This window comes from Cetorhinus maximus, chromosome 12 (assembly GCF_964194155.1).
Source record: "Cetorhinus maximus chromosome 12, sCetMax3.hap1.1, whole genome shotgun sequence".
NCBI classification, from domain to species: Eukaryota; Metazoa; Chordata; class Chondrichthyes; order Lamniformes; family Cetorhinidae; genus Cetorhinus; species Cetorhinus maximus.
The window spans coordinates 96,140,497-96,165,322 of NC_135890.1; the positions used below are offsets into that span (position 1 = coordinate 96,140,497).

The 24,826-nt window shown below is 41.3% G+C and overlaps 1 protein-coding gene across 2 annotated transcripts in view; it reads right to left on the minus strand.

Annotated features, from left to right (window-relative positions):
• The window catches only part of setd1ba (SET domain containing 1B, histone lysine methyltransferase a), a 144,288-nt gene that overhangs the window by 42,048 nt on the left and 77,414 nt on the right, over nucleotides 1–24,826 (minus strand). For both annotated transcript variants that reach the window (XM_078554148.1, XM_078554146.1), the window contains one exon: nucleotides 22,729–23,538. In XM_078554148.1, the coding sequence (XP_078410274.1) occupies nucleotides 22,729–23,538 (810 nt within the window). The remainder of the gene's footprint in view (nucleotides 1–22,728; nucleotides 23,539–24,826) is intronic.

Here is a 24,826-nt window from a genome sequence, read left to right on the forward strand (position 1 = left end):
TCTTTTTTATCTCTACTAACGTTTCATTCTTATGTTTAATCAATGTACAAAAAGACAGACATGAAACCTAATACACCATCATATCTGCCAAATCAGGGTTAAAGATATTTTTCCCCAACTAGAAGATTTTCTATGGGTAAGTTATTGACTAACATATCATTCCCCAGTAAAAAAAGCAAAATAACTTTGGGTGAGACCCTACAAAAACGTGTATAAAGCTATGTATGCATGTATGAATCTGCAAGAGACAAAATATGAAAAGTAATTAGCAGATTTTATCCACATAGCCAATGTCAAACTGTCATAAAAATTACTTCATATTCAATCTGATGCTCTAAATTTAGAGTTTCAAAAGAGATCCTACTAAGCCATTGTACCCTTAAGAATGAAGAATACAAAGTGATGGCAACACTACTGCATTGTTTGTTCAATAACTTTTTGTTCAATAATTGTCCAATGACTTGCCAGTAAATCCTGTAAATTATTCTCAGCACAAGGAGAGTACAGGCGGTGTCATTTTGAATTTAAGTTGGAATAAGGAACACCACAGCTTTAGAAGAAACTATTAACAACTGTCACTACTAACAGAAACCAGTCTGAGAGGATTAATTTGCTCAGCTAGTTCATGTTAATCTTATCACATAAATTTCCTTGGTGCACTATTTTAAAGTAGTGTTGTTCATCTTATCATTTCAAAATTACACATAAAGACTTTTTTTTGCGCAAATTATCCAGCTCCCCACAGTGTTGGATTCGAAGAAGTCAAGACCAAGTGTAATGTTCAGGTGAAGGCAGGAGATAATTAGACTAGGGCATGGACATAATTTGGTCCTCATTTTAAAGTGACATATTCCATCTTCATTTTATGTGTTTCCGTTATTAATTTTGTCGCACTGTAATTATACCCTCTCACCAGTTGTGTCATTGCAGCATTACCACTAGAAGGCAAGTGTAGCAGTTTACATACATAGTTTCCATTACACATGTAGGTAATACATTTTTATAGTGGGAAATGTTGACAGGAAGTGCACAGAGACAAATTATTTTTTATACATTATAGACAGATGGGTCATCAATGCACCTCTTAGGGAAATTAGGCCTCAAATCAAGAATATTGTTCACCATCGCAAATTTTTTAAAATATCAAAACATTTTAAAGGCATTTTGGAAAGACTAGCTGATCTCCCATGGTATGATTCATGGTATTCTGCAGAAATGCAATTGTGTTTAACCTACTCAGGGTCTTTAAGGTTATTGTTTAGTATTGTTTCTGTGAAAATAGTTCAAATAGGAAAATTCTGAAGTCAATTACAGGCTTAGTGAAGAAGGTTTCCACAGATCACCAGTTGCTTATATAGTTCTCTGGCTCTTTGGAGAAAGACAGAGTAGCAAGTTACAAAGTAACAGGTGGTGTCATGGTGTAATTGATAGAGTACTACAATTCTAGCAATTTGGCTCCAGATTCAAGTCCAGGCAGAGCCTTGAATTTTCCAAATGGCTGTTCCTGTGTTGTAACTTCTATAGCAACAACTAACTAACTTTCCATTTTTTACTAAATACCTACAAAATAAAAGGAACACTGATATGTGATAGCTGTGCACTAGAAGTGAATGACACACGTATGCACACACACGCACACACACATACACACTGCAGGTTATTAACTGGCTGTCCTTTCCCCAAATATGACTGCTAGGCTCAGATAGCACAGACATTCCAACTTCTAAATTAACATGGTATTGGTGTTCATTCTCTTTTTTTAATAATTTTGAAATTAGATAGAGAAGAAATTTATATTTAGACAGCTTTTATAGCTAAAATCCAAATCAAACCTGCCTTTATTTTTATCTTATCAAGCATATATAGTAGTGCCACTCATAGCAAGCCAGAGGCTTCTCTGGGGATCACTACCTTGATCCACAAAAGCCTCTCCACCGAGAGGCTCTTGCGTTCTGACAATCATCACAATCCTCCAATTGCTTCATGATGATATGACTGAAATGGTCTTGAGTGGAAAATGTGAAACAGATACCTTCAAAATCCAGACTGGGATCAAACAAGGCTGTATGACCACCCCCATATTATTTACAATTTCCAAACAGTGGTTATTCATCTCATCAAAGATCAACTGCCCTCTGGTGTTATTTTTTTTTAATTCATTCATTCACGGGATATGGGTGTCACTGGCTGGGCCAGCATTTATTGCCCATCCCTAACTTCCCTTGAGAAGGTGGTGTAGTGCTGCCTTCTTGAACCTCTACTGTCCATGTGGTGTAGGTACACCCAAAGTGCTGTTAGGAAGGGAGTTCCAGGATTTTGACCCAGCAACAGTAAAGGAACGGTGATATATTTCCAAATCAGACTTGGAGGGGAACTTCCAGGTGGTGGTGTTCCCATCTATCTGCTGCCCTTGTCCTTCTAGATGGTATTGGTCGTGGGTTTGGAATGTGCTGTAGAAGGAGCCTTGGTGAATTCCAGCAGTGCATCTTGCAGATGGTACACACTGATGCTACTGTGCCCGGTAGCGCAGGGAGTGAATGTTTGTGGATGTGGTGCCAATCAAATGGGCTGCTTTGTCCGGGACGGTGTCAAGCTTCTTGAGTGTTGTGGGAGCTGCACTTATCCAGGCAAGTGGGGAGTATTCCATCACACTCCTGACTTGTGCCTTGTAGATGGTGGACAGGCTATAGAGTCAGGAAGTGGGTTACTCGTCGCAAGGTTCCTAGCCTCTGACCTGCTCTTATAGCCACAGTATTTATATGGCTAGTCCAGTTCAGTTTCTGACTAATGGTAACTCCCAGGGTGTTGATAGTGGGGGATTCAGTGATGGGAATGCCATTGAACATCAAGGGACGGTGGTTGGATTCTCTCTTGTTGGAGATGGTCATTGCCTGACACTTGTGTGGTGCAAATGTTACTTGCCACTTGTCAGCCCAAGCCTGGATATTGTCCAGGTCTTGCTGCATTTGGACATGGACTGCTTCAGTATCTGAGGAGTCGCGAATGGTGCTGAACATTGTGCAATCCTCAGCGAACATTCCCACTTGTGACCTTATGATGGAAGGAAGGTCATTGATGAAGCAGCTAAAGATGGTTGGGCCGAAGACACTACCCTGAGGAACACCTGCGGTGATGTCCTGGAGCTGAGATGACTGACCTCCAACAACCACAACCATCTTCCTTTGTGGTGGTATGACTCCAACCAGCGGAGAGTTTTCCCCCTGATTCCCATTGACTCCAGTTTCGCTAGGGCTCCTTGATGCCACACTCTGTCAAATGCAGCCTTGATGTCAAGGGCAGTCACTCTCACCTCACCTCGGGAGTTCAGCTCCTTGGTCCATGTTTGAACCAAAGCTGTAATGAGGTCAGGAGCTGAGTGGCCCTGGCGGAACACAAACTGGATGTCAGTGAGCAGGTTATTGCTAAGAAAGTGCCACTTGATAGCACTGTTGATTATCTTTTTCATTACTTTATTGATGATGGAGAGTAGACTGATGGGACGGTAATTGGCTGGGTTGGATTTGTCCTGCTTTTTGTGTACAGGACATACATGGGCAATTTTCCACATAGCTGGGGTAGATGCCAGTGTTGTAGCTGTACTGGAACAGCTTGGCTAGGGGTGCAGCAAGCTCTGGAGCACAAGTATTCAGTACTATTGCCGGAATATTGTCAGGGCCCATAGCTTTTTCAGTATCCAGTGCCTTCAGCCATTTGTTGACATTACGTGGAGTGAATTGAATTGGCTGAAGACTGGCATCTGTGATGCTGGGAACCTCCAGAGGAGGCCGAGATGGATCAACCACTCGGCACTTCTGGCTGAAGATTGTAGTAAATGCTTCAGCCTTATCTTTTGCACTGATGTGCTGGGCTCCTCCATCGTTGAGGATGGGGATATTTGTGGAGCCTCCTCCTCCAGTAATTGTCCACCACCATTCACGACTGGATGTGGCAGGACTGCAGAACTTCGATCTGATTTGTTGGTTGTGGGATTGCTTAGCCCTGTCTATCACTTGCTGCTTATGCTGTTTGGCATGCAAGTAGTCCTGTGTTATAGCTTCACCAGGCTGACACCTCATTTTTAGGTATGTCGGGTGCTGCTCCAGGCATGCCCTCCTGCACTCTTCATTGAACCAGGGTTGATCCCCTGGCTTGATGGTAATGGCAGAGTGGGGCATATGCCAGACCATGAGGTTACAGATTGTGTTCGAGTACAATTCTGCTGCTGATGGCCCACAGGGCCTCATGGATGCCTAGTCTTGAGTTGCTAGGTCTGTTCGAAATCTATTCCATTTAGCACAGTGGTAGTGCCACACAACACAATGGAGGGTATCGTCAATGTGAAGGTGAGACTTAGTCTCCACAATGACTGAGCGATGGTCACTTCTATCGATACTGTCATAGACTGACGCATCTGCGGCAGGCAGGTTGGTGAAGATGAGATCAAGTATGTTTTTCTCTCTTGCTGGTCCCCTCACCACCTGCTGCAGACCCAGTCTAGCAACTATGTCCTTTAGGACTCAGCCAGCTTGGTCAGTAGTGGTGCCACCGAGCCACTCGGTGATGGACATTGAAGTCCCCCACCCAGAGTACATTCTGCGCCCTTGCCACCCTCAGTGCTTCCTCCAAGTGGTGTTTAACATGAAGCAGCACTGATTCAGCTGAAGGAGGGTGGTACATGGTAATCAGCAGGATGTTTCCGTGCCAGTGTTTGACTTGATGCCATGAGACTTCATGGGGTCCGGTGTTGATGTTGAGGACTTCCAGGGCAACTCCCTCCCGACTGTATACCACGGTGTCGCTACCTCCGCTGGGCCTGTCCTGCCGGTGGTACAGGACATACCCAGGAATGATGATAGTGGTGTCTGGGACATTATCTTTAAGTATGATTCTGTGAGGATGACTGTGTCAGGCTGTTGCTTGGCTAGCCTGTGAGACAGCTCTCCCAATTTTGGCACTAGCCCCCAGATGTTAGCAAGGAGGACTTTGCAGAGTTGACAGAGCTGAGATTGTCATTGTCGTTTCCAGTGCCTAGGTCGATGCCAGGTGGTCCGCCGGTTTCATTCCTTTTTTTGACTTTGTAGCAGTTAGTATTAATTATCATCCAGATGAAAACTCTTTAGTTTCGGTCATCTCCATGCCAAAACTAAACTGATCACCATAGACATACATGATCTACAGTTTGTGAATGACTGCATTGTCAGTATCCACTTTGCACCAGATTTGCAAGTCATTCCTGATCCCTTCAATTCTGCACACAAGAAACTCGGCCTGTCCTTGAATGTTGCCAAGAACAAAACTAGCACTGGTCAGCCAAATATTCCACCTCCTATATATGTTGAAGGAGAAACTTTGGGGTATGTTGAGCACTTCCCATATCTTGGCAGCCACCTCTCTCAAAAGGCCACCATTGACAAGGAGATCTAATACCAGATCAGCTGGGCCAGTTTTGCCTTCTTCAAACAATGGAAGCAAGTGAATGACACCAAAGATCTTCAAAAGTCAACAAAAGTCCTTGTGTACAAAGCAGTTGTCGTCGCCACGCTCCTGTACTGCAGTGAGACCTGGACTGTATAAGCGATGCTAAAAGTGCTAGAGAAAATCCATCAGCAACGCCTCCGCCTCATCCTCCAGATCCAATGGGAGGACCATCAAACAAATGCTGGTGTCCTTCTTGAAGCGGGGTCCACAAGCATTCAGGCAAAACTCCTGAAATATTAACTTTGATGGACTGGACATGGTATCCAAATGGCCAAAGACCATCTCCCCCACCAGGTTCTATTTTTTCAATTCTCAAATTACCAACATTCCAGGGGAGGACAAAGGAAATGCTTCAAGACACTCTGAAGTTCTCCGTGAAGTGCGGTGGCATTGAACTTAATGACGGGGAGGAGATTGCTGCTAATCCTTCAGAATGAGAACAACTTGTATATCTAGCTGCGTCACACTTAGAGTGCCAGAGTCTTAATGATAAGGCAGAGCAGTGGCAGAGAAGGAAAGAAAAGGAAGCAAATCCTGCATGCTGGATCCCACTCTGGAACGTCCTGCCTCATCTGCCCAAACATCTGTGGGTCAAGTATGGGCATGTTCAGTCACACGAAGACACATGGCAGAAACTCATGATCCTGAGGAGATGTCATCCTCAAATGGAGGGACAGCCGATGACAAAGTACATTATACCATGTGATAATCTGCTTAAATGTAAGCATTCTTTTACAGCTACACATCTCATTGCCATTTGTGGGACATTATTGTGCACAAATTGGCTTCTGCATTTCCCTACATTACAACAGTGATCATACTTGAAAAGTACTACATCTGCTTTGAAGCACTTTGGGAACATTCTGAGGTCATGAAAATCACTATATGAATGCAAGTACTTTCTTTTCTTTTATAAAGTCTAATTGATATTAAGTAAATACTGGGTGAATTACTAGAAATTAGAATCCTGTCTTTGTTGTTCGTAGGTCAATTAACAGGCTGCAGAATTATGTTCACAGTGTTTTCTGTTCCCAGGAAACAGGGAAGTATATCGCTGCATTGTAAATGACTGCCTTTGTTTCTTCATACTTTTTTTTAGACACCAACTGTGACACAGTCAAGAAGCATTTTTGTACCAGGTGGCTGGGCTGTTTATAGATGCTTGACTCCCAAGTATAATGTCACCAGCTTAAGTCCCAAGGCTGTTTTTGTTTATACTACATTTACATTTCCAGTTGGACTTGCCTATCGGAATCAGGAATATAAACAAATTACTAGGATTGTTCTTTGAATACAAAAGGGAATTTAATAGAGGTATTCAAGCTCATGAAGGGTTTTGATAGAGTAAATATAGAGAAACTCTTTCGACTAGCAGAAGGGTCATAACCAGAGGACACCGATTTAAGTAACTGACAAAAGAACCAGAGAGAAGATGAGGAGTAATTTTTTAAGCCGTGATTCATCATCATCTGAAATGCACTGCCAGAGAGGGTGTTGAAAACAGATTGAACAGTAACTTTAAAAAGGAAATTGGATATACACTTAAAAAAAAATTGTGGAGGTATGGGGAAGGAGTATGGAAGTGGGAATAATTTGGTAGTTCTTTCAAAAAGCCAGCATTGGCACGATGGGACAAATTTAATTCCAAAGCACAGTACTGAGTGGCGCACCCTCAAAACAGGCGATTTTGGTTGATGCCTCCGAGAATAACAAAACACTAAGTTTAAATGTTGAAAGTGGCATGCTTCTAAAATTAATGGCAGACTGAACAACAGAAGTATTCATGTGCACCTTGTACATCCAACAAATTGTTTTGCAGCTTTCACCACTTAAACTATTGCAAACAACTATCTTAAGGCCATATATGTACTGCTTCCAAACACTAATTGTTTTCAATTTGAACAACCTCTTGCAGAAGGGCTGTGCAATACAAAAACAGGATGGTTTCTATAGCACATGGACCAGAAATTGGTGATACAGAACCACTTCCTGAAGTTGCCTGTAAGCAAACTTACTTTCCTCAGCTATCTGTATCTGTGGTCATTTCTCAGCCACGCACTAGATGGAGTACTACACAATAAAGTTGTTCCCTTGTTCACGGAGGAGTTATAATATGTCTGCTGAAAACTTCTGTTTCCTGAACATACAGTCCTTATGGCACAGACAAAGCTGCCTACTCTTAAACACCAAAATAACAAGACTGCAAGGACAGGGATATAGGAAGCAGAGAGACAATAGGGCCTTAGCCTTCTCTCTCTAAAAATATAGATCTACATTACCAGAAACTACTGTACAAAACGCATTACACAATTTACACTAAAAATCTACACCATGTTGATTCCATTTAGTGCTTTTTAGTGTTTCTCTTTAATGAATTTACTCAGGTCAACTGCAAAGGGTTCTAAGTGCTCCTGTTATCAATTACCCAGAATCAAAGATAGGTTTCCAACTAATTCTTCTCACTAGAAAAGGTTTGATTTGTGGAGAATCCAAGCTCTGCTTGGAGGAGAATCCTTCTTCTATGAATTTCCTTTCCTCTCTGTAAATCTGGCATCCCTGTGCCTTTCTACATTTACATAGCACTCTCATTTTACTGACATAGACCAAGCATATTTTAACATTAGCATTACAAGGAACAAAAGGTTTCTAACATGAAACAGGGAGAATCTAATAGTTAATGTGGAATGCAGATGACTAAATAAAATGTAGCATTTATTTTCCACATTTTTTATTTTTTGTTTTGAATGTTTCATGAGACTGAATCACATTTGTTAGAGATCCCATTAGCAGAATACATTTACAATTCAAAAATATTTTGAATAAATGTAATTTCAATTATTACTATTAAACACAATGTCATATAGGACTAGATTTTCCTTGAATCCATTTTTACAATGCAAAAGCCTTTAAATGAGAGCACCCCTGTGCCAAGCAAGGTATTCATTAAGCATGCAGTGTAAAATTAATAGGTTCCAAGCAAATGCTCACTTTAAACAAACTCACATGGTGCCCATTAACAATTTTTTAAGTGTTTCATTTGGTTGCCTTTTATATATAAATTGAACTGCAGATGCTGACTAATGAAACACACCCTTTGTAGTTACTGACATCTCAGTTCTTACAGGCACAGGCAAAAAAATTATCAAGCCTCAGTCACCAGCAATATAGGCTACACTGTTAATCAAGCATTGACTGCAATATAGAGACAATTGTTTATTACAATAACTTGGATTTATATAGCACCTTTAGCATAATAAAAGGTTCCATGGCACTTCACAGGAATGATACAACATTTGACACAAAACACACGAGGAGATATTAGGACAGGTGATCAAAAGCTTGGTCAAAGAGACAGATTTCCAGGAGCATCTTAAAAGGAGGAGAGAGCTAGGCAGGGGTGAAGGGAGGGAATTACAGCTGAGGACACAGCTGCCATTAGTGCAGTAATGAAAATCGGGGTTGTGCAAGGGATCAAAATTGGAAAAGTGCAGACAAATTAGAGGGTTGTACAGCTAGAGGAGGTTACAGAGATAGGGGCAAGGCCACAGGATTGAATACAAGGACAAATATTTTAGAATCAAGACTTGGCCAGACCAGGAACCAATGTAGATCAGCGAGTACGGGAGTAATCATTGAATGGGATTTAGTGAGAGTCGAATACGGAGTACAGAGCTTTGGATGAGCTCAAGTTTGTAGATGGTGGAAGGTGATAAGTTGGCCAGGAGAGCATTGGAATAGTTGAGTTTAGAGGTAATAAATGAATAGATGAGGGTTTCAGCTGCATGTTCAGAGATGGACACTATTACAGACCACCTTCCCTTTCCAAATTTAAGTCATATGGTGTAGAACTCAGCAAATATTATTTTACAACAAAACTGTGCACCTTACGTCAGCACAACAGAAGACCACTTTTCTATTCCAGGAGACTACAATCCTACTACGCAGAATTAAGTTGGATTTGATCTTCCTTGTGCACAAATAATTTTTGAAGCTTCTGAAATCATTGCTACAAAACCCTTTAACAGGTACTCCAATTAGATGTCAAAAAACCTTACTTTCAAAAGTGTGCCAAAGAAATCCAGCAGCACTAAATTGTACTAAACCATCACCTAATAAATGTGTGGCCAGGGATAATGATTATCCAATTCCTTCAAGTATTATGCTGAATTTGCCTGAACCAACAATTCAAATGCGCTTTTACAACTGCCACTTCTTTGGTTGGAACCACAGGAGACATAGCTCATAAGTCTGCTTCCCATATTTACATTTGTTGAATCGGTTCCTTTATAACAGAGGGAATTGACAGCCTACATTTTATTTAAGTTACTATTCGTCAAGATAAGTGCTCCTTTAGGAGTGCATACTAAGGGGGCAGGGTTGGAATTTTAACTCTCTGACCCAGCAGATGCGGGTAGCTGTATGTGGAAGGTAGTTCCCTGCCTGGAGGTAGGTCTGATTCCAATCAGGTGGAGTTGCTGGAAAAGAGGCTGCAGGGCCAGTTAGGTTAGAGTCCTGACCCAAGAGTGGGAGGAGGCGGGGGGACTAGACAAAGGAATCAGAGGCCCCCTTGGAAGGGGGAGGTAAGGGGAAATATCAGATGCCTCAGTGGGGGCCATGGGGTGCAAATTGGAGGCCTTTGGTATGGGGAGGGGTTGCAAGAATCAGAAAGGTCAGGGAGGATCTGAATGTCATTTGGGGGGGGTGGGGGGGAGTTCACAAGGCAAGTACACATGATCCAGGAGGTCAATGGAAATGCACTCACCCCCTGGATCAACAGTTCTCGCCTCCCTGTAACTGCTGGCTTTTCCGAAGCTCAGGAATCCCAGCTGTCCAAAGCTAAATTTAAAATGATGCATAAATATGAGGCACACAGCCTCAATACAATATTGAAATTGCCAACCTGCCTCTGCTGAAAACAGAAATGAGCGGGCTGGGGGCAGATTGAGATTGGCATTCAGATTTTTAACACTTTATTCTCCCAAACCTGCCTCATTTTTTTCAGATTAAAATTCCTCCCAAAGCGTCAGCTGGTAACATTCTAAGCTGCGAGTCAGAAAGTTGCAGCTCAAGCCTCACTCCACTACTGGAGCACGTTTGGTTTGACATTTCAGTGCAGCACTGTGGGAGTGCTACATTGTCAGGGGTATTGATCTTCAGATGAAACATCCGAGGTTCATATTCTGGGATGACATGCCAAGGAGATTTCTCATCACTGATGGTTATGGGAACTTTGCCTGCAAATCAAGCACTTGCCAAAATGAAAACACATCATATGCCTTTTGACTTTCCCTCTCTTACTTGTAGATGTACTCCCAGGCAGCCTCACAGATATCAGGGATCTCACGGATTAGTCAATTACGGGCTTAACCCTGCAATGACAGGCAAGCCAGGACATCCATATACTGAGCCAAATCATTTTAAACTTAAAATTAAATTTGAATCTTGAAGCTCTGAGTCATTTAGTTTTAACAATAATATTTTGGGGAAATTTAGTTTTAACATGGATTTGTTCTACACAGAGTTGATATTCAATAGGTTCCATTGTATAACAAAAAAACAAACTGTTCACTCCCCAGCTTTGGGCAGAGCAGTTTCTTCTTCCTTTCTTGCAAAAGCTCTCTTTTATAAACTTTGGTTGCACAATCACTTCCTTCTATTTTGTCACATGCCTGTGGTACAATCTTTAGGACATGTAAAGGGGAAGTTTATTTGACAGGGCCTCTGTGAAGCTCAACAATATGTTCTCATGTTGGAAACAGGCAAGGTTTTCAGAATCAAACTCTGGGGAGTTTCCAAAGCTCATACCATGCTCATTGGCCCATTGAAAGGGCCACTTTCTCTTTATTCCAAATCAAAATGTTTAATGTTACTTTGTTATTGGGGTGCACAGGAATTTTACAATCAACCTCAGGTCACTTTTGCTGCTTTGGAAGTTGAACAGTACATACAGGTACATACACTGAGGACGGACAGTTCATCACACTAGGGTACAGACATTAGTTTGCGAGATCAGAGTAAATTTTTGGCAGGGCTCAGGTCATTGAAGGAGAAAGAGCGAGCAGTCTCTTCCTGGCTATTGGGAAGTCATAAGCCAAGCCACTTTCCTTCACCTCCAGAATATTGCCTTCTTATGCCCTACATCTTCCCTACTGCTGTTGAACTCTTAATCCATCCATTCTTTAAGGTTTGAAGTTCTAAATGCTCCTTTTGGTGCTTTCCCTGCCCCAACCTGCAGAAATGTTCAGAACTTTGTGACCTGTGGCCTCTCCTGCAGAACCCAGTAGGCCCATCCTCCAAACTGGCCTACTGCTCCCAGCAAATTGATAATATTCTCAAGCTCACTTTGAAATACCTCCAGGTCTTTGCTCCTTCTTATCTATCTGATCCTTTTCAGTTATATATTGCATCAAGTGGCCTTTGCTTCTTTGACACCAGCTCCTTACCTCCTCCATTCCACCATCAGTGACTGCTCCTTCAGTCACCTGCCTCCTTCTGGAATTCTCACTAAGCCTCTTCATCTCCCTATTTCCCTACTTCTATTATTAAAATCCTCCTTAAAGGCCTCGCTTCTCTTCATCAAATTATCACCCTCCAATGACCCCAACCCATTATCAAGTGTTTTATGGAATTTATTTTTGTGAGGAACATCATTGTTTTATTTTATTTACCCAGATAACAATGATGACTTACCAAAGTAATCAACTGATTGTAAAATGGTATGGGAATTTCTAAGGATATGGTACATTTATTTTATAAATGAAATTTATGTTTTCTCCTATTTGTGGTAAGAATGCCCCATTGTTAATATTATGGGGGCGCATCTTGGAATTCTGTTTTCCAGTTACCTCAAATCAAATCTGAACCTTCCTCCCTAAAATTTTCAATCTCTCTACCTTTTCTTCCACTTTCAAATCCCCTCAAAATCTAAATCTTTAACTGAATCTTAACTCTTTCTAGTCCCTCCCTAGCTTGTTCAGTGTCCAGTTTCCTTACACTTATTTGTGAAGTGTATTAGACTGTTTCTTTCGATTAAAATCCACTATAGATCCAAGACAACAAACTACCTGGACCACCTCATACTTAGAGCAGCCAATAGCATGCAACAGCTATCCACCTCACTTCTTCCCAATGGAAAAACACTTAGAAGGAGCAGAGTGTGAGAATGTATGTGGTCACAAAGTGGAAGCTGTGCCATACATTATATAACAGCAAAGGTGTCCAAAAATATTGCAGCCTGTTGCATTTTACAAAACTTCACCTGCAAACTATATAGAAACTATATATATTGCAGCACACAGTTATGGAAAATAAAATGAGATTACTCATTCTCCAAGTTGCTCCAGGAGTTTATTTTTGAAGTGTTTAGTGAAAAATACTTAGAGATTCTGATGCTAGGTTAAGATAAGGAAAAGCTTCTTCACCCGGGTGGTAGACAACTATGGACCAGGTGCTGAAAGGTGGGGTTAGAAAGGGCGGCTAGTTTTTTCTTTTGGGTTCTATGGTTCTATATCGAGTGCATGTGGAAATGACTGTTGTGTTTTGGTAGTTCATGCAGTTAAGTAAAGGTTTTGTCTGTGATAGACTTCCAAAGATTTGGCTGATTTGAGCCGACATCTCTTCTGCAAGTATTTGATGCTGCATATATTCCACCACCTACCACACGGCGAAGTTATGTAAAATACAGTAGGCTATAATAATTTTACATACCTTTGTTGGGTGCAATGCAGCAAGCCCCCAGTCATTCTTTAAGATACCAATAGTGTACTCAGCCCAAATTCCAATCGCAGTATAAACCTCATTGTATTTATATTTCCAACTTGTCCTTGAGTTTGTCAAAGAAGTGAGCGAGCCTTGACTACAGTGGATAGTCTTCTCTTCTCTACCCATCTGTCCAGTTTTCCTGACCCTTTAAATAGCCATGGAATCATAAAATGATCAATCATGACAACTGCCAAAGTAGGGAAGCAATCATATGGATAATTTTATAGCTATGGTCACAAACTAGCTGCACAACAATGGTGGAAACAAATTTTATTCATGAAAGTGGTATAAGAATGGAAGCTGGTATTTCTACTAACAATAATGCACTTTGGGAATTCCAGCCAGAAAGTAAAAGAAAAGGTCTTATTTTCAATTAGGAAAGCACAAACAGGGCAGCTGGACAAACAGGGCATCTGTGACCAGCATTAAGGAAATGTGCACAGCAGGTTGGATTATTGGGCAGATATTTTCTGCTGCTCCTTGCAATGTAAGCATTGCATAAGTATTTAAGGCGGTGGTCAACTTAACTGTAGCCAAAATAACGATCCCATTTACTGAATTAAATTGGAGGAATTTAAAAAGTTCCATTTTTTCCTCTTTGGGGTAGCTACACCTCCACATCTACGTTTTATATGATTTTTTTCAGATAAAGATATCTGGGAATACACTAATAGCAGCACAGGGGCATGTCATCATTCATCGCCATTACTGTAAACACAACTGTATCGCATGCCTCCTGCAATACCCACTCTCCAGGATCTGCATTAGAGGATTGTCTTTAGGGATACCAATTGCTCCACTCAAGGGTCTACACAACAATCATTCCCTGAGCTCATTACTCTTAACAAAAAAGTGACTCTGTGGAGTAGAAATTGCTCTTGGGTACTAGTGTGAAGCAGGTTCTATCATGTCATGGAATTGAATATTGGGTGATACATGTAACAGGCGGCTAATTTTCTGCTAACGTCCAGGATGAACTTCTATTCACAAAGCCCGCTTTGAGATAAAATTGCTATAAATTGAGTGAGAGGGCAGAATTTTCCTGCAGGCTTTGGGACTCTGATATTGGGACCAAAAGGCATAATGAACCCGCATTTGCTGCCAGGGAGACTGGCAGAGCAATCTTCCAGGAGGCAGCCTCAGAGATAGCCATCCTAATAAGGAGAGCAGGTGGGCTCCCAATACTTCCAGCCCAATCAGAGGCCAGTATAGGTGGGCACTGCTGAGGCAGATTAGAGACCATAGAGGCACCCTTGCTGGGCTGCAGAACACTGATCAAAAAACAGGCACCCACACTGGTAGGTGAGTGAGGCTGTAGGGGAAACAACTCTGCTTGATCAGTCTTGGCATGATTACTGTTTTTTAATATAAATGCAGCCTCTTCTTTGCTGCATGGAACCTCTTGACTCAAATGCCCCCATAGCCCTCCCTCAACCTCCCCCCCGCCCCACCCAGCATGTCAGAATGAGGCCACCTCCATTGAGTGGGTGGCCTCTGCATGTGACAGGAAGGCTCTCCCTGCTGCCTGCAAATTGGCAAAGAGGGCACAAAATCACCCAAATTGGGGTCTCGACCATTTTAATCAGCTGCCCACCTCTGTGGAATGGGCAGCTGATCTGCTTCCCAGGTCATCCCTGGTAAACTTAGTCATTGATTTATTTCCTGACAGTGACAAGCCACTCCATGCAGCACAGTCAACACTCCCTTAGCCACGCACTACATGATGCAGCAGCAGCTTATCATGGCCACATGCAAAAGCCCAGGTCCTAAGTATTCACACTTTATTTTGTGTTGTATTGTTTGTTCTATTGATATAATTCAGATTAATATTCCAAAAGCAGGTATAGAACCTCACACAAGCTAAAGGAGAACAACAGCATGTAGAATCCCAGGATTAATTTGCTAATCTTCCTCAGGTGTTAGCAGCAGTGGATAAACAGGATTTTTCACCAGCAACACCAGGTACTGGGTGTCCACTGATTTATGCAAAAGCTAATCATAATGAGTTATGGGCTTTTCACACTTGCAGCAGTATTCCCATAAATCACCATCACAGTAAAGGATCATTCAATTTAGTTTACAAATTAATTATTTTCTGCACATGTTAATGTGTAGATATTATTTTCATAAAGACTTCAGTGTCATCACTAGGCTTTCATTACAGTAGTGGGTATGTGGAATTTTCATAATGTGTCTACAAACTGGGAAAGCACCCAGCAGTACAATCATAGATTTTTTTCCCAAAATTCAGAGAGTGTCTGGTTGTCACTGATTGTGATGATGCTGGCTGCAATGTTCACAAAGAGTGCATCACACAACTTTTTAAAAATTCATTTACATGCTTAGTCCAGTTGATTTTCTGGTCAATATTGGCTCTCAAGATGTTAATGGTGGAGGAATCAACAATGACAATACCACTGAATGTCATGGGGAGGCGATTAGATTTCCTCCTGTTGGAGATGGTCATTCCCTGGCACACATGTGGCACAAATGTTACTTGCTACCCAGCAGCCCAAGCCTGAATGTTGTCTAGGTCTTGCTGCATCCTGGTATGGACCGCTTCATTCTGAGGCGTTTCTAATGGAACTGAACACTGTGCAATCATCAATGAACATCCCTGCTTCTGACCTTATGATGGAGGGAATGTCATTGCCAAAGCAGTTGAAGATAGTTGGGCCAAGCACACTGCCCTGAGGAACTCATGTAGCCATGTCCTGGGGCTGTAGTAATTGGCCTCCAACAACTACAATCATCTTTCCTCTGTTCTAGGTACGACCCTAGTCAATGGGGAGGCTCCTCCACACCACTCCAACCCTCAACGTCACCATGATTCTCATTGACTTTAATTTTTGCTAGGGCTCCTTGAAGACGCAATCAGTCAAATACTACCTTAACATCACTCTAACCTTACCTCCAGAATTCGACCCCTTTGTCTATCTTTAGGTCAAGGTTGAAATGAGATTTGGTGAAACCAAGACTGAGCATTGGTTAGCAGGTCATTGATGACTAAGAGTTGCATGACAGCACTGACAACAACCTCTTCCATCACTTTGCTGATGGTTGAAAGAAGGCTGATGGGGCAGTAATTGGTTGGATTGAATTTGACCAGCTTTTTGTGGACAGGACATACTTGGGCAATTTTCCACTTTGTTGCGTAGATGCCAGTGTTGTGGCTGCATTGGAATAGCTTGGCTAGAGGCGTGGCTGGTTCTGGAGCACATTAAAGGATATTGTGCAAGTGTGTTTTTTTTAAGATTGTGCAGAAATACTAACAAGTTAAATATAAAGTCTAGCGATAACTACCAGAAAACAAGCTTGAATGCACAGGAAATTTATTCGGGACATTTTAACTTGTATTATTTTTGACCTAGTGTAGGATTAGCCAATTTTCAGTTCAATTCAGGTTTATGCTCCAGCAGTTCCCTTCCCTTACTGTTCAACAAAATTAAGTGCCTAGTTGTCTTCAATTACACAAGCAACTCCATGATAGGTCTATGGTAAGTTTAGTGTATAACAGGACTGTGAAAACACCTGATCTCACACGTACACGTTCTTTTCTTCAAAACCATAAATAATGTAAACATAACAATGCAGGTGAGAATATGCTTTTTAGCAATATTTTTTCACACTGAATTATCATCATCAATCTCAGGAGCACACCTTTCCAATATAAGAGGATGTTTCCATTTAAGAACACGGGATCAGGAATAAGCTATTCAGCCCCTAAAGCCTGTTCCAACATAGCTCATCTACAATGATCATCCAAGATTAAATTCTCATCCCCTTAGCGATCTCGGACACTCTGGACAAGTTGTGAAAACTGAGTGCCACTCAGTGCCAAATTTAAAGCAGCTTGATGGGGTACAGTCATTCGGATGATCTTCAAAATACCTTTACTTTAAAGTAAGAGATATCACTCATGCACTACTGTAACTGCGAATCTGATGCTGTTTGACTGCCTCCTTTGCATGTGTGAGGTATTATTTTTGATTTGATTATTTTTCACCCATTCTCCACTGTCACCATTGATCTTGCTTCTGCAGCTGGGAACAGCAGGTTACAGGAGGAATGGAGTTTTAGAAGTTTCGATGACCAGTAGCAGCACTTCCTCTCAGTCATATGGTTCAGGGAGGGAGAGTTTACCAGCTTATACTCTTCCAATGTGCAATGCAAGAATAGGCAATAAATGGGGCCTTGTCAGCAATGCTCACATCCCATGAATGAAGAAACAAAAAATACACTTGGCTAGGAAGTGGCTGCACTCATGGTCCAGACTGGTTTGAACAGGATTAGATTTGTAGTTACAGTGGTGTAAGGGTGATATCTAGTACTTTCAAGTGAAAGTACTTTTAAAGGTCTTCCAAATAAGTACCACTGTACCATACCAAGCTGCCTGAAATTTGGCACTGAGCAGCACTCAATTTTGACAACTCAGCCATAGTGTCTGTTGTCACTAAGGGGTTGAGAAATTAATCCTGGTTGAATTTTACATATGTGCCATGATTTAATTGCCTATGATATACTCCAGCTCAGGTGTTACCCCCTCTTGACTACCCCCTCCCAACCCCATCCCCAAACCAAGGGCCCCCAATCCCTCCCCGACCAAGAACCCCGGTCTTACCTCTAAGTCTGGTCACTATGGATCTTCTTCCCGCTATTGCTTGTAGTCCCAGCAGCAGTCACTATTGAGTTCTGGAGCTGCTGGGGCTACTCAGATTTCAAGGGCAGGACTTCCTTTCCTTGAGGGGTCGAAGTCCCAAAATTACCTTGTTAAGACTGTCCCCAGTGTATCATCGCTGCGGGGCTGTCATTTTTTTAAAATTTAATCAGCTCATGATCAACTTTTCTACTGGGTGTGGGGGGAGGGGTGGGGGGGGGGAAGCAATATTCCTCCCTGTAAAATTCAGGCCTGTGTTTTGATTCCAGTATCTAAATCATAACAAAATGGTGGACAACAGTGATCCCAGAACTGATCCTTGTGGGACCCTACTTCCTACCTTCTGCAACTCTGAATAGCTGCCCTTTACAAATGCTGTCTCAATTGTGAATCCTGAATAAGAGTACTTGTTTGAAATAAAGTTTATTTGAGTTGTGGCATATCCAAAATACAGTTACTTTTGCAACATGAAAATACTTTTTTTATTCCAATTTATCTCCTCATTAAGAAAGTGTGGCGGAGGGAAAACAGTTGTTCCAATATGACACTACATCTACCCCCTCCCCACCTACCAGGGAGACTATTTATTATATTGCAAGAAGAAGCCAAAACAATCTGTTTTTTCTCTCTCCCGCAGATGACTCAGTGGGGACTGGCAAAACTTGGCCTCTAGAGAAAACCACACCCCAAGGGTAGCAGAATAGAGAGAACTAAGATTTATGACTACATTTCAAGCACAGATGTCCTAGCAACAAATTCAACACTGCTAATATCTTGCTATTACTTTCCATACAAGCAGCAAGTTTTATTAAAGAAGGAGAATCCTCTTTATCTAACTCAGTTTTGTTTTGACCATATTGTGCACCATTTAAATTTTCTGTCAATCCTTGGTTGGTCGCTTAACACCGTACAACATTGTCCCAACTGAGAGACCTCACAGTGACAGCTGTGTGTCAATAATGCTCGAGTCTGCCTTGAGGAGATATGCAAGATGAAAAACTTTCCAAAATTTGCTGAAGCAGACAGACTGTTCCTGACAAGGTCACTGAACAAATGTGCAGATGAAAGAGAACTGCAGGTGCAAACCAACATCTATCCCAATACCATGGTTTTAAGAAGCTTTTACTAAGTACAATGGACAAAGATCAAATACTCAGTCACCAGAACTTTTGTTAATTGCACTCAAATAATATCTTTCCAGATACAGTAAAAGTTAGTTAGTTTATCTCACAATCCTAATATAGTTAGGATTGATAGATGCATAACACTTTTAGCAGAATATTGACATTTACATCTCTTTACCACATAAACCATGAAAGGTGATGGCTGTTTAATTTGGCATAGACATTTAAGATGTACAAGCACCAAAATTCTTCATACAGCCACCACTAAAAGTGTTGAGAGCTTGACTAGGCTGAAAAGGCATTCATTCCTTCCTGCACAAATCAGCATTAAAAAAATGGCTGGCAAACAGGTGCAAAAATCCAAGAATTGCTTGAAAAGGATCTGGTTAGGAAATGGTATATATGATTTCATTAAGAAAAGTTGTTCAACAATTTTGGCAATGCTATATCTGTAACACCAGCCTAACACTTGACACAACACATCAGGAATTAAAGCACTTTAGATACACAATGTTGGACAGATGTAATCTGGTCAGTGACTTTTCTTCAAGCACATTAGTAATATTGGGGTTGCTCAATTGTTTGAATTGTGACTCAGCAGACAGTAATATTAAATATAACATCAGCTGCTTACTGTGCAGTTAACAACAAGTGCTTCACTCACGAGCACTAAAATCTACTGAGCTGTACATTAACGAATTAAGAGGCTGAGCCCAATAAACTGATTAGATGCTCCCCCATTCAAAACTGGTTAGAAACTCCCAGTTTAAAAGCTCTGGAGTATTGATGCATTAATCAGTCATGCCTAAAAATAATGCCATGACTTGCAACAGCACAAAAATCAGGTATCACCCAAGTAATTTGGATAAAGCAGGTCTGACTATATTTCCCTTTAAGGGGCTGCCTTTTACTTTATCCCTAATTTTGTTAATTTAGTTTATTTGTTTGTAGCTGAAAAGAGTTATATTCTACTATGTCAAGAACATTTCCTTTAAAATATAGTTGCCCATGCAGAAATTTGACAACATTGAATTTACTACCAATTACAAGCAGCTCAGGGGAATTTCTTTTTAGATCTGTGGTTGGTGAAAGAAAAGTAAGAAATAATTTAACCCATTAAAATAACTGGCTTCCTTTACCAATTAGCAATTTATTACAAAAGGTAACTACAAATCTATTGATCTAAATATCTTTCCCACCGCCCCCACCCCCGCTGCCCAAATCAGCTACGTATTCACACTATAAGATAATTTGCTGACCTCAAGGGCAGGATTTTGGCTTCGGCATGCGGGTGTGGTCAGTAGGCCCATGAGCAGCCGGGAAACGGGCAGCCACCCGCAACTGGCCCCCAACCGAGATTTCACGCTGGCCAGCCAATTAACGGCCAGCCAGTGTGAAAGGTGCACCGAAAGGCTCAGTGCTGCTGGGGTGGGGGCGGGAGGAGGGCGGGTGCTGAAGTCAGCGCGGGTGAGGGGGAGTGCTCACAGAAAGCTTCCTGAAGGCAGAGAGCTGCCTCAGCGAGCTGAAGAATTCAAATCCAATAATAAGATTTTAAAATCTGGAAAAAATGCCCACGCATCAGAAACAGTCACCTGAACATATACAAGATGAAAATTCTGCGCAAACATTTTTAAAAAATTAATATCGGAAACCTCATCCCGCCCTTGGATGAGGTTTCCTCAAAAAGGCAATGGCTTCCTGGCCGATTTGCCCGCCCACCAACCGTAACGTTGGATGGGCAGTGAAAATTCACAGTTGATTAATACATTAATGGCCTTAATAGGCCTCTTAATTGTTGGCGGGCGCACTGCCAACTCTTATGCGTGCCCGCCGACCGAAATATTGTGTGAGTGCGCAATGACATCGGGACACTCGCCCGATGTCATCACGCGCTACTTCACACTCGAGTGTGCACTCACACGCCGAGCAAAAAATTCTGCCCCAAGTGTTTCTAAAACAGTGGTCTGACTGTATTAAATATACTGAGTTTTCTACCCACTATTCCCTTAGCACAGACCCCATTTTTTCTTCATTAATACAGAGGGCCACAAACTTGGAACATAATTGGTCCAGAGATTCATCACCAGATTTGGTCCGTCTGCATCAGCCATGCCTTGTTCTTATCTAAAGCCTCTTATTATTCTAGGAACTGAGAAATCTCACAGCACAGAAGGCAGCAACACGGCCCCTCATGCCTGTGCCAGCTTTTTGAAAGAAGTATCCAAATCTTTCCATAGCCCTGTCCCTTCCCATTGTCCTGAAAATCTTTCCTTTAAGTTTTCATCCAATTCCCTTTTGAAAGTTACTACTGAATCTGCTTCCACAACCCTTTCAGGCAGTGCATTCCAGATCACAGCTCACGAAGTAAAAATTCTCATTTTCCATTTGGTCCTTTTGGCAATTTAAATCTATGTCCTCTGGTTTGTCAATCAGGATGAATTCTGGGTGGGGACCCTGTCAAGGTGCACACTGAGGAGTTAAAATTTTATAGCATGCAGGGAAACCAGTACTTCCAGTCTTCCCATCCAAATCTTTGCCCCTCCCCTGCCTCAGTAACTCTCAATATTCAGGCCGCTATGTTTCCTAATAATATTCAAATAAATTTTAATGAGCTTTTCAGGAGGAAGTTCTTTAGCTGTGAGAACAGGACCGTGATACAAGAAGCAAAAATCTAGTAATAAATATCTTGAGGCAGCAAGGAATTAGCAATAGCCTCATCTGATAATTTCCTGTTTGCTTCAGTTGATGTTGTTCTTGTCCAAGTTTCTTTTGTTGCTAAGTGTGCCTCACACAGTAGCCAAACTATTAGCATGGTTTTCATAACTTTGTACATTGGCTGTCAAACTGAACACCTGGAAAGCATCAAATTCAAGTAATAAAATGTTGTTAAAAACCTATGAAGAGTTAGGCCTTTGCCAACTAGCACAATCCCAAGAAACAACTGAGTGAATATTCAAAAACAATGCAACAGTCCTAAAATGAGACAATTCTTTGATTTAATATACATCTATTCATGTTGAGAAATTGGTTTGATCTAGTATGGCTATGTATCGATGTTTTTTTTTGTCTGTTAACCAGTGCTAATCCTGTGCTGGTCAACTACATAAAATGGATAACATTTTATTATGCAACTATTTAATTTTTAGTTTAGAAAAGCTGCAGTCAACTTGAGATCCTTGCCTTGGAGCAGAGGAAGCACAATTTCAAACCAAATGATCATAATCACCAATAAGATATCCAATCCTAGGTTTCCGTTCACTATTGTAACACTGTAAATAAATTAATGTCAGAATTAAAATAACACCAACCTGAAAGTCTGGGCTCCAATATCTTTACTGGTCAACTAGCAACCTAAACATTCATGTCTAAGTTCTTGCTTAGTTATGTTTTCAATAGGAGAATCTATTTTAAGAATAGTTTACTGGACAGTTATGTATCATGCCGAGGTAGCACCAAATGAGGAGGTAACTATGTACCCACAATTCCCACATTAAGCATGTCCTGTGAAAGGGAGAGATGTTCTTGTGCATCTTCCGTGGGAATTATTCACTTGCATATCCTTTGTGTAGTAAAATGTATGAATGGTGAATTATAACAGGGACAATGATAGAATGAATATTAAAATAAATTACAATAACAAAATGTCAGCGTTAACTCCAAAATGGAGAGGTTTCAATGCTAAAATGTAAATTTAAAAGTGTAGTTTACCTTTGCTTTGCGTTCTTTCCTTTCCCACCATTCATCAAAAGTCCTAAATGCCACCATCTCAACCATTTTGCGATTCAAATCTCGCTTCATTATGTTTTTAAGTTCCTTCATAACCACCAGTAGGACTCCATCAATGGTGGCCTTGTGAGGATCCTCTTTCTTGACTTCATATCCAGGTGGTGGGACGGTGGGATCAAACTTTGGCAACGGAGTCCATTGCTGACCATGAGCAAGACTTGAATTCACAAGATATGGGCGATATGGCTGCATATTTCCAAACTGCAAGCTCATTCCACCAGCTATGAAAGGTGGATAAGGAGATGGCCCTTGACCTTGCATCATACGGCTCAACATCTGAGTCTGCATCTGAAAGGACATCTGCATGCTCCCCCATTGGTTGCCTATACAGTTCATTAGATCCATGGACATCATTGGATACATGTTGGGAGGGAATGGATGAAGGTGAGGAAGCAGGGGAGGGGGAGGTGGTGGTGGTGGCGGAGGCGGCGGTGGAGGGGGTGGAGGTGGCACTCCGGGAGGGCACAAGTCGGGTCGAGTAGGAAGCGGAGGGGGTGGAACAGCAACAGTGGGATGGGTTGGAGGTGGTGGGGGAGGGGGAGGAAGAGGTGGCGGCAATGGAAATCCAGTTTGAGGTGGTGGGGGTAGTGGATGGAATCCTGGCGGTGGTATGGGTATAGCAGAAGCAGAGGAGCTGACCACAATAGTTTCCGAACATTCTGCACTGGTTATTGGACTCGTATTTGTTTCGTCATCTGATATCTCCATGTCTTCCCCTGACGACTGTTGGCTCTGTTGAAACAAGGAAATTAAAATAATCTTAATAATTGTACTTTTTAAAATAGAATAGAAAACATATGTAAAATTATATAACCTTTTAAATTATCAAGTTATTTATCTCGTACTGAAATAGGGATTACCATTGTTTAACTGAACATGATACATAATATAAATATTTTAACTAAGAACAGTAATATCTCTTGGTTTAGTATGCTTGATCTCAAATTATACATTTGTAGGAATTAATGTTTACAACTTTTATGTAAACTTTTAAAAATGGTTCTCAAATGTTTCCACTTTATTGCAATCTTTATTTTATCTCACACACCATCCTGACTTGGAACTATATCACTGTTCCATCACTGTTGATGGGTCAAAATCCTGGAACTTCCTTCCTGGCACTACACTGTGGGTGTACCTACGCCAAATAGACTGCAGCAGTTCAAGAAGATGGCTCACCACCACCTTCTCAAGGACAATTACAAATGGGCAACAAATGCTGGCCTTGTCTACGATGCCCACATCCCACGAAAAAAAAGTATTGCTTGGTTTACATTTTGTGAAGTTTAGTACAGGCTGGCTAAAAAAATTTTATATTTCTATTCAGGAAACTTCTGGAACTTGGCAACATCCAGAATGAAACAACTTGGCAGGAAATAGCTGCATTAATATTAATGTGAACCTCGCAATAAACATCAAACTGGGAGAAGAAAGATACACAAAGTCAACATCTCATAGCCTCACGGCTTCCAATACGATAAGCTTGCTGAGGACCAAGAAAGAAGGATTTAATGTTAACCAGGAAATGAAACTTGTTTTGGAGCTTATACTGCTTTATTCTAATAAAGGAACATAATCAATAATGGGATTGAAGCAGGCATCCAATACTCAGCATCACATTCAGTTCTGAGTAGTAATTAACAGTGCACAATTCAGTTTCAAACTAATTTAAAACTGCATTCAGCTTATATATTGTACCATGAATTATGGAGAGCTTTAGAAATGTTCACATTTAGAAATGTTTCTTTCTCACATCCTCTAACTTGTGCAATTATATATTGTGAAACTAATGTTCTAATCTTGGATGTGATTAGATCACTAAATTCTCAAAGTGTTAAACAGGGTATATTTTGACTTTTTGCCATAGGTGCCAGCGGATTTGCAGCCAGTTTTGCATCTCTCCCAACTTTATTTCCAGCAAAGCCAATGACAAAACAGAAATTTATTAATGGGGACTTTTGACTTGACGATCAATAGGATGCATACAATGGTGCTATAAACAAAATTTTAATGAACATTC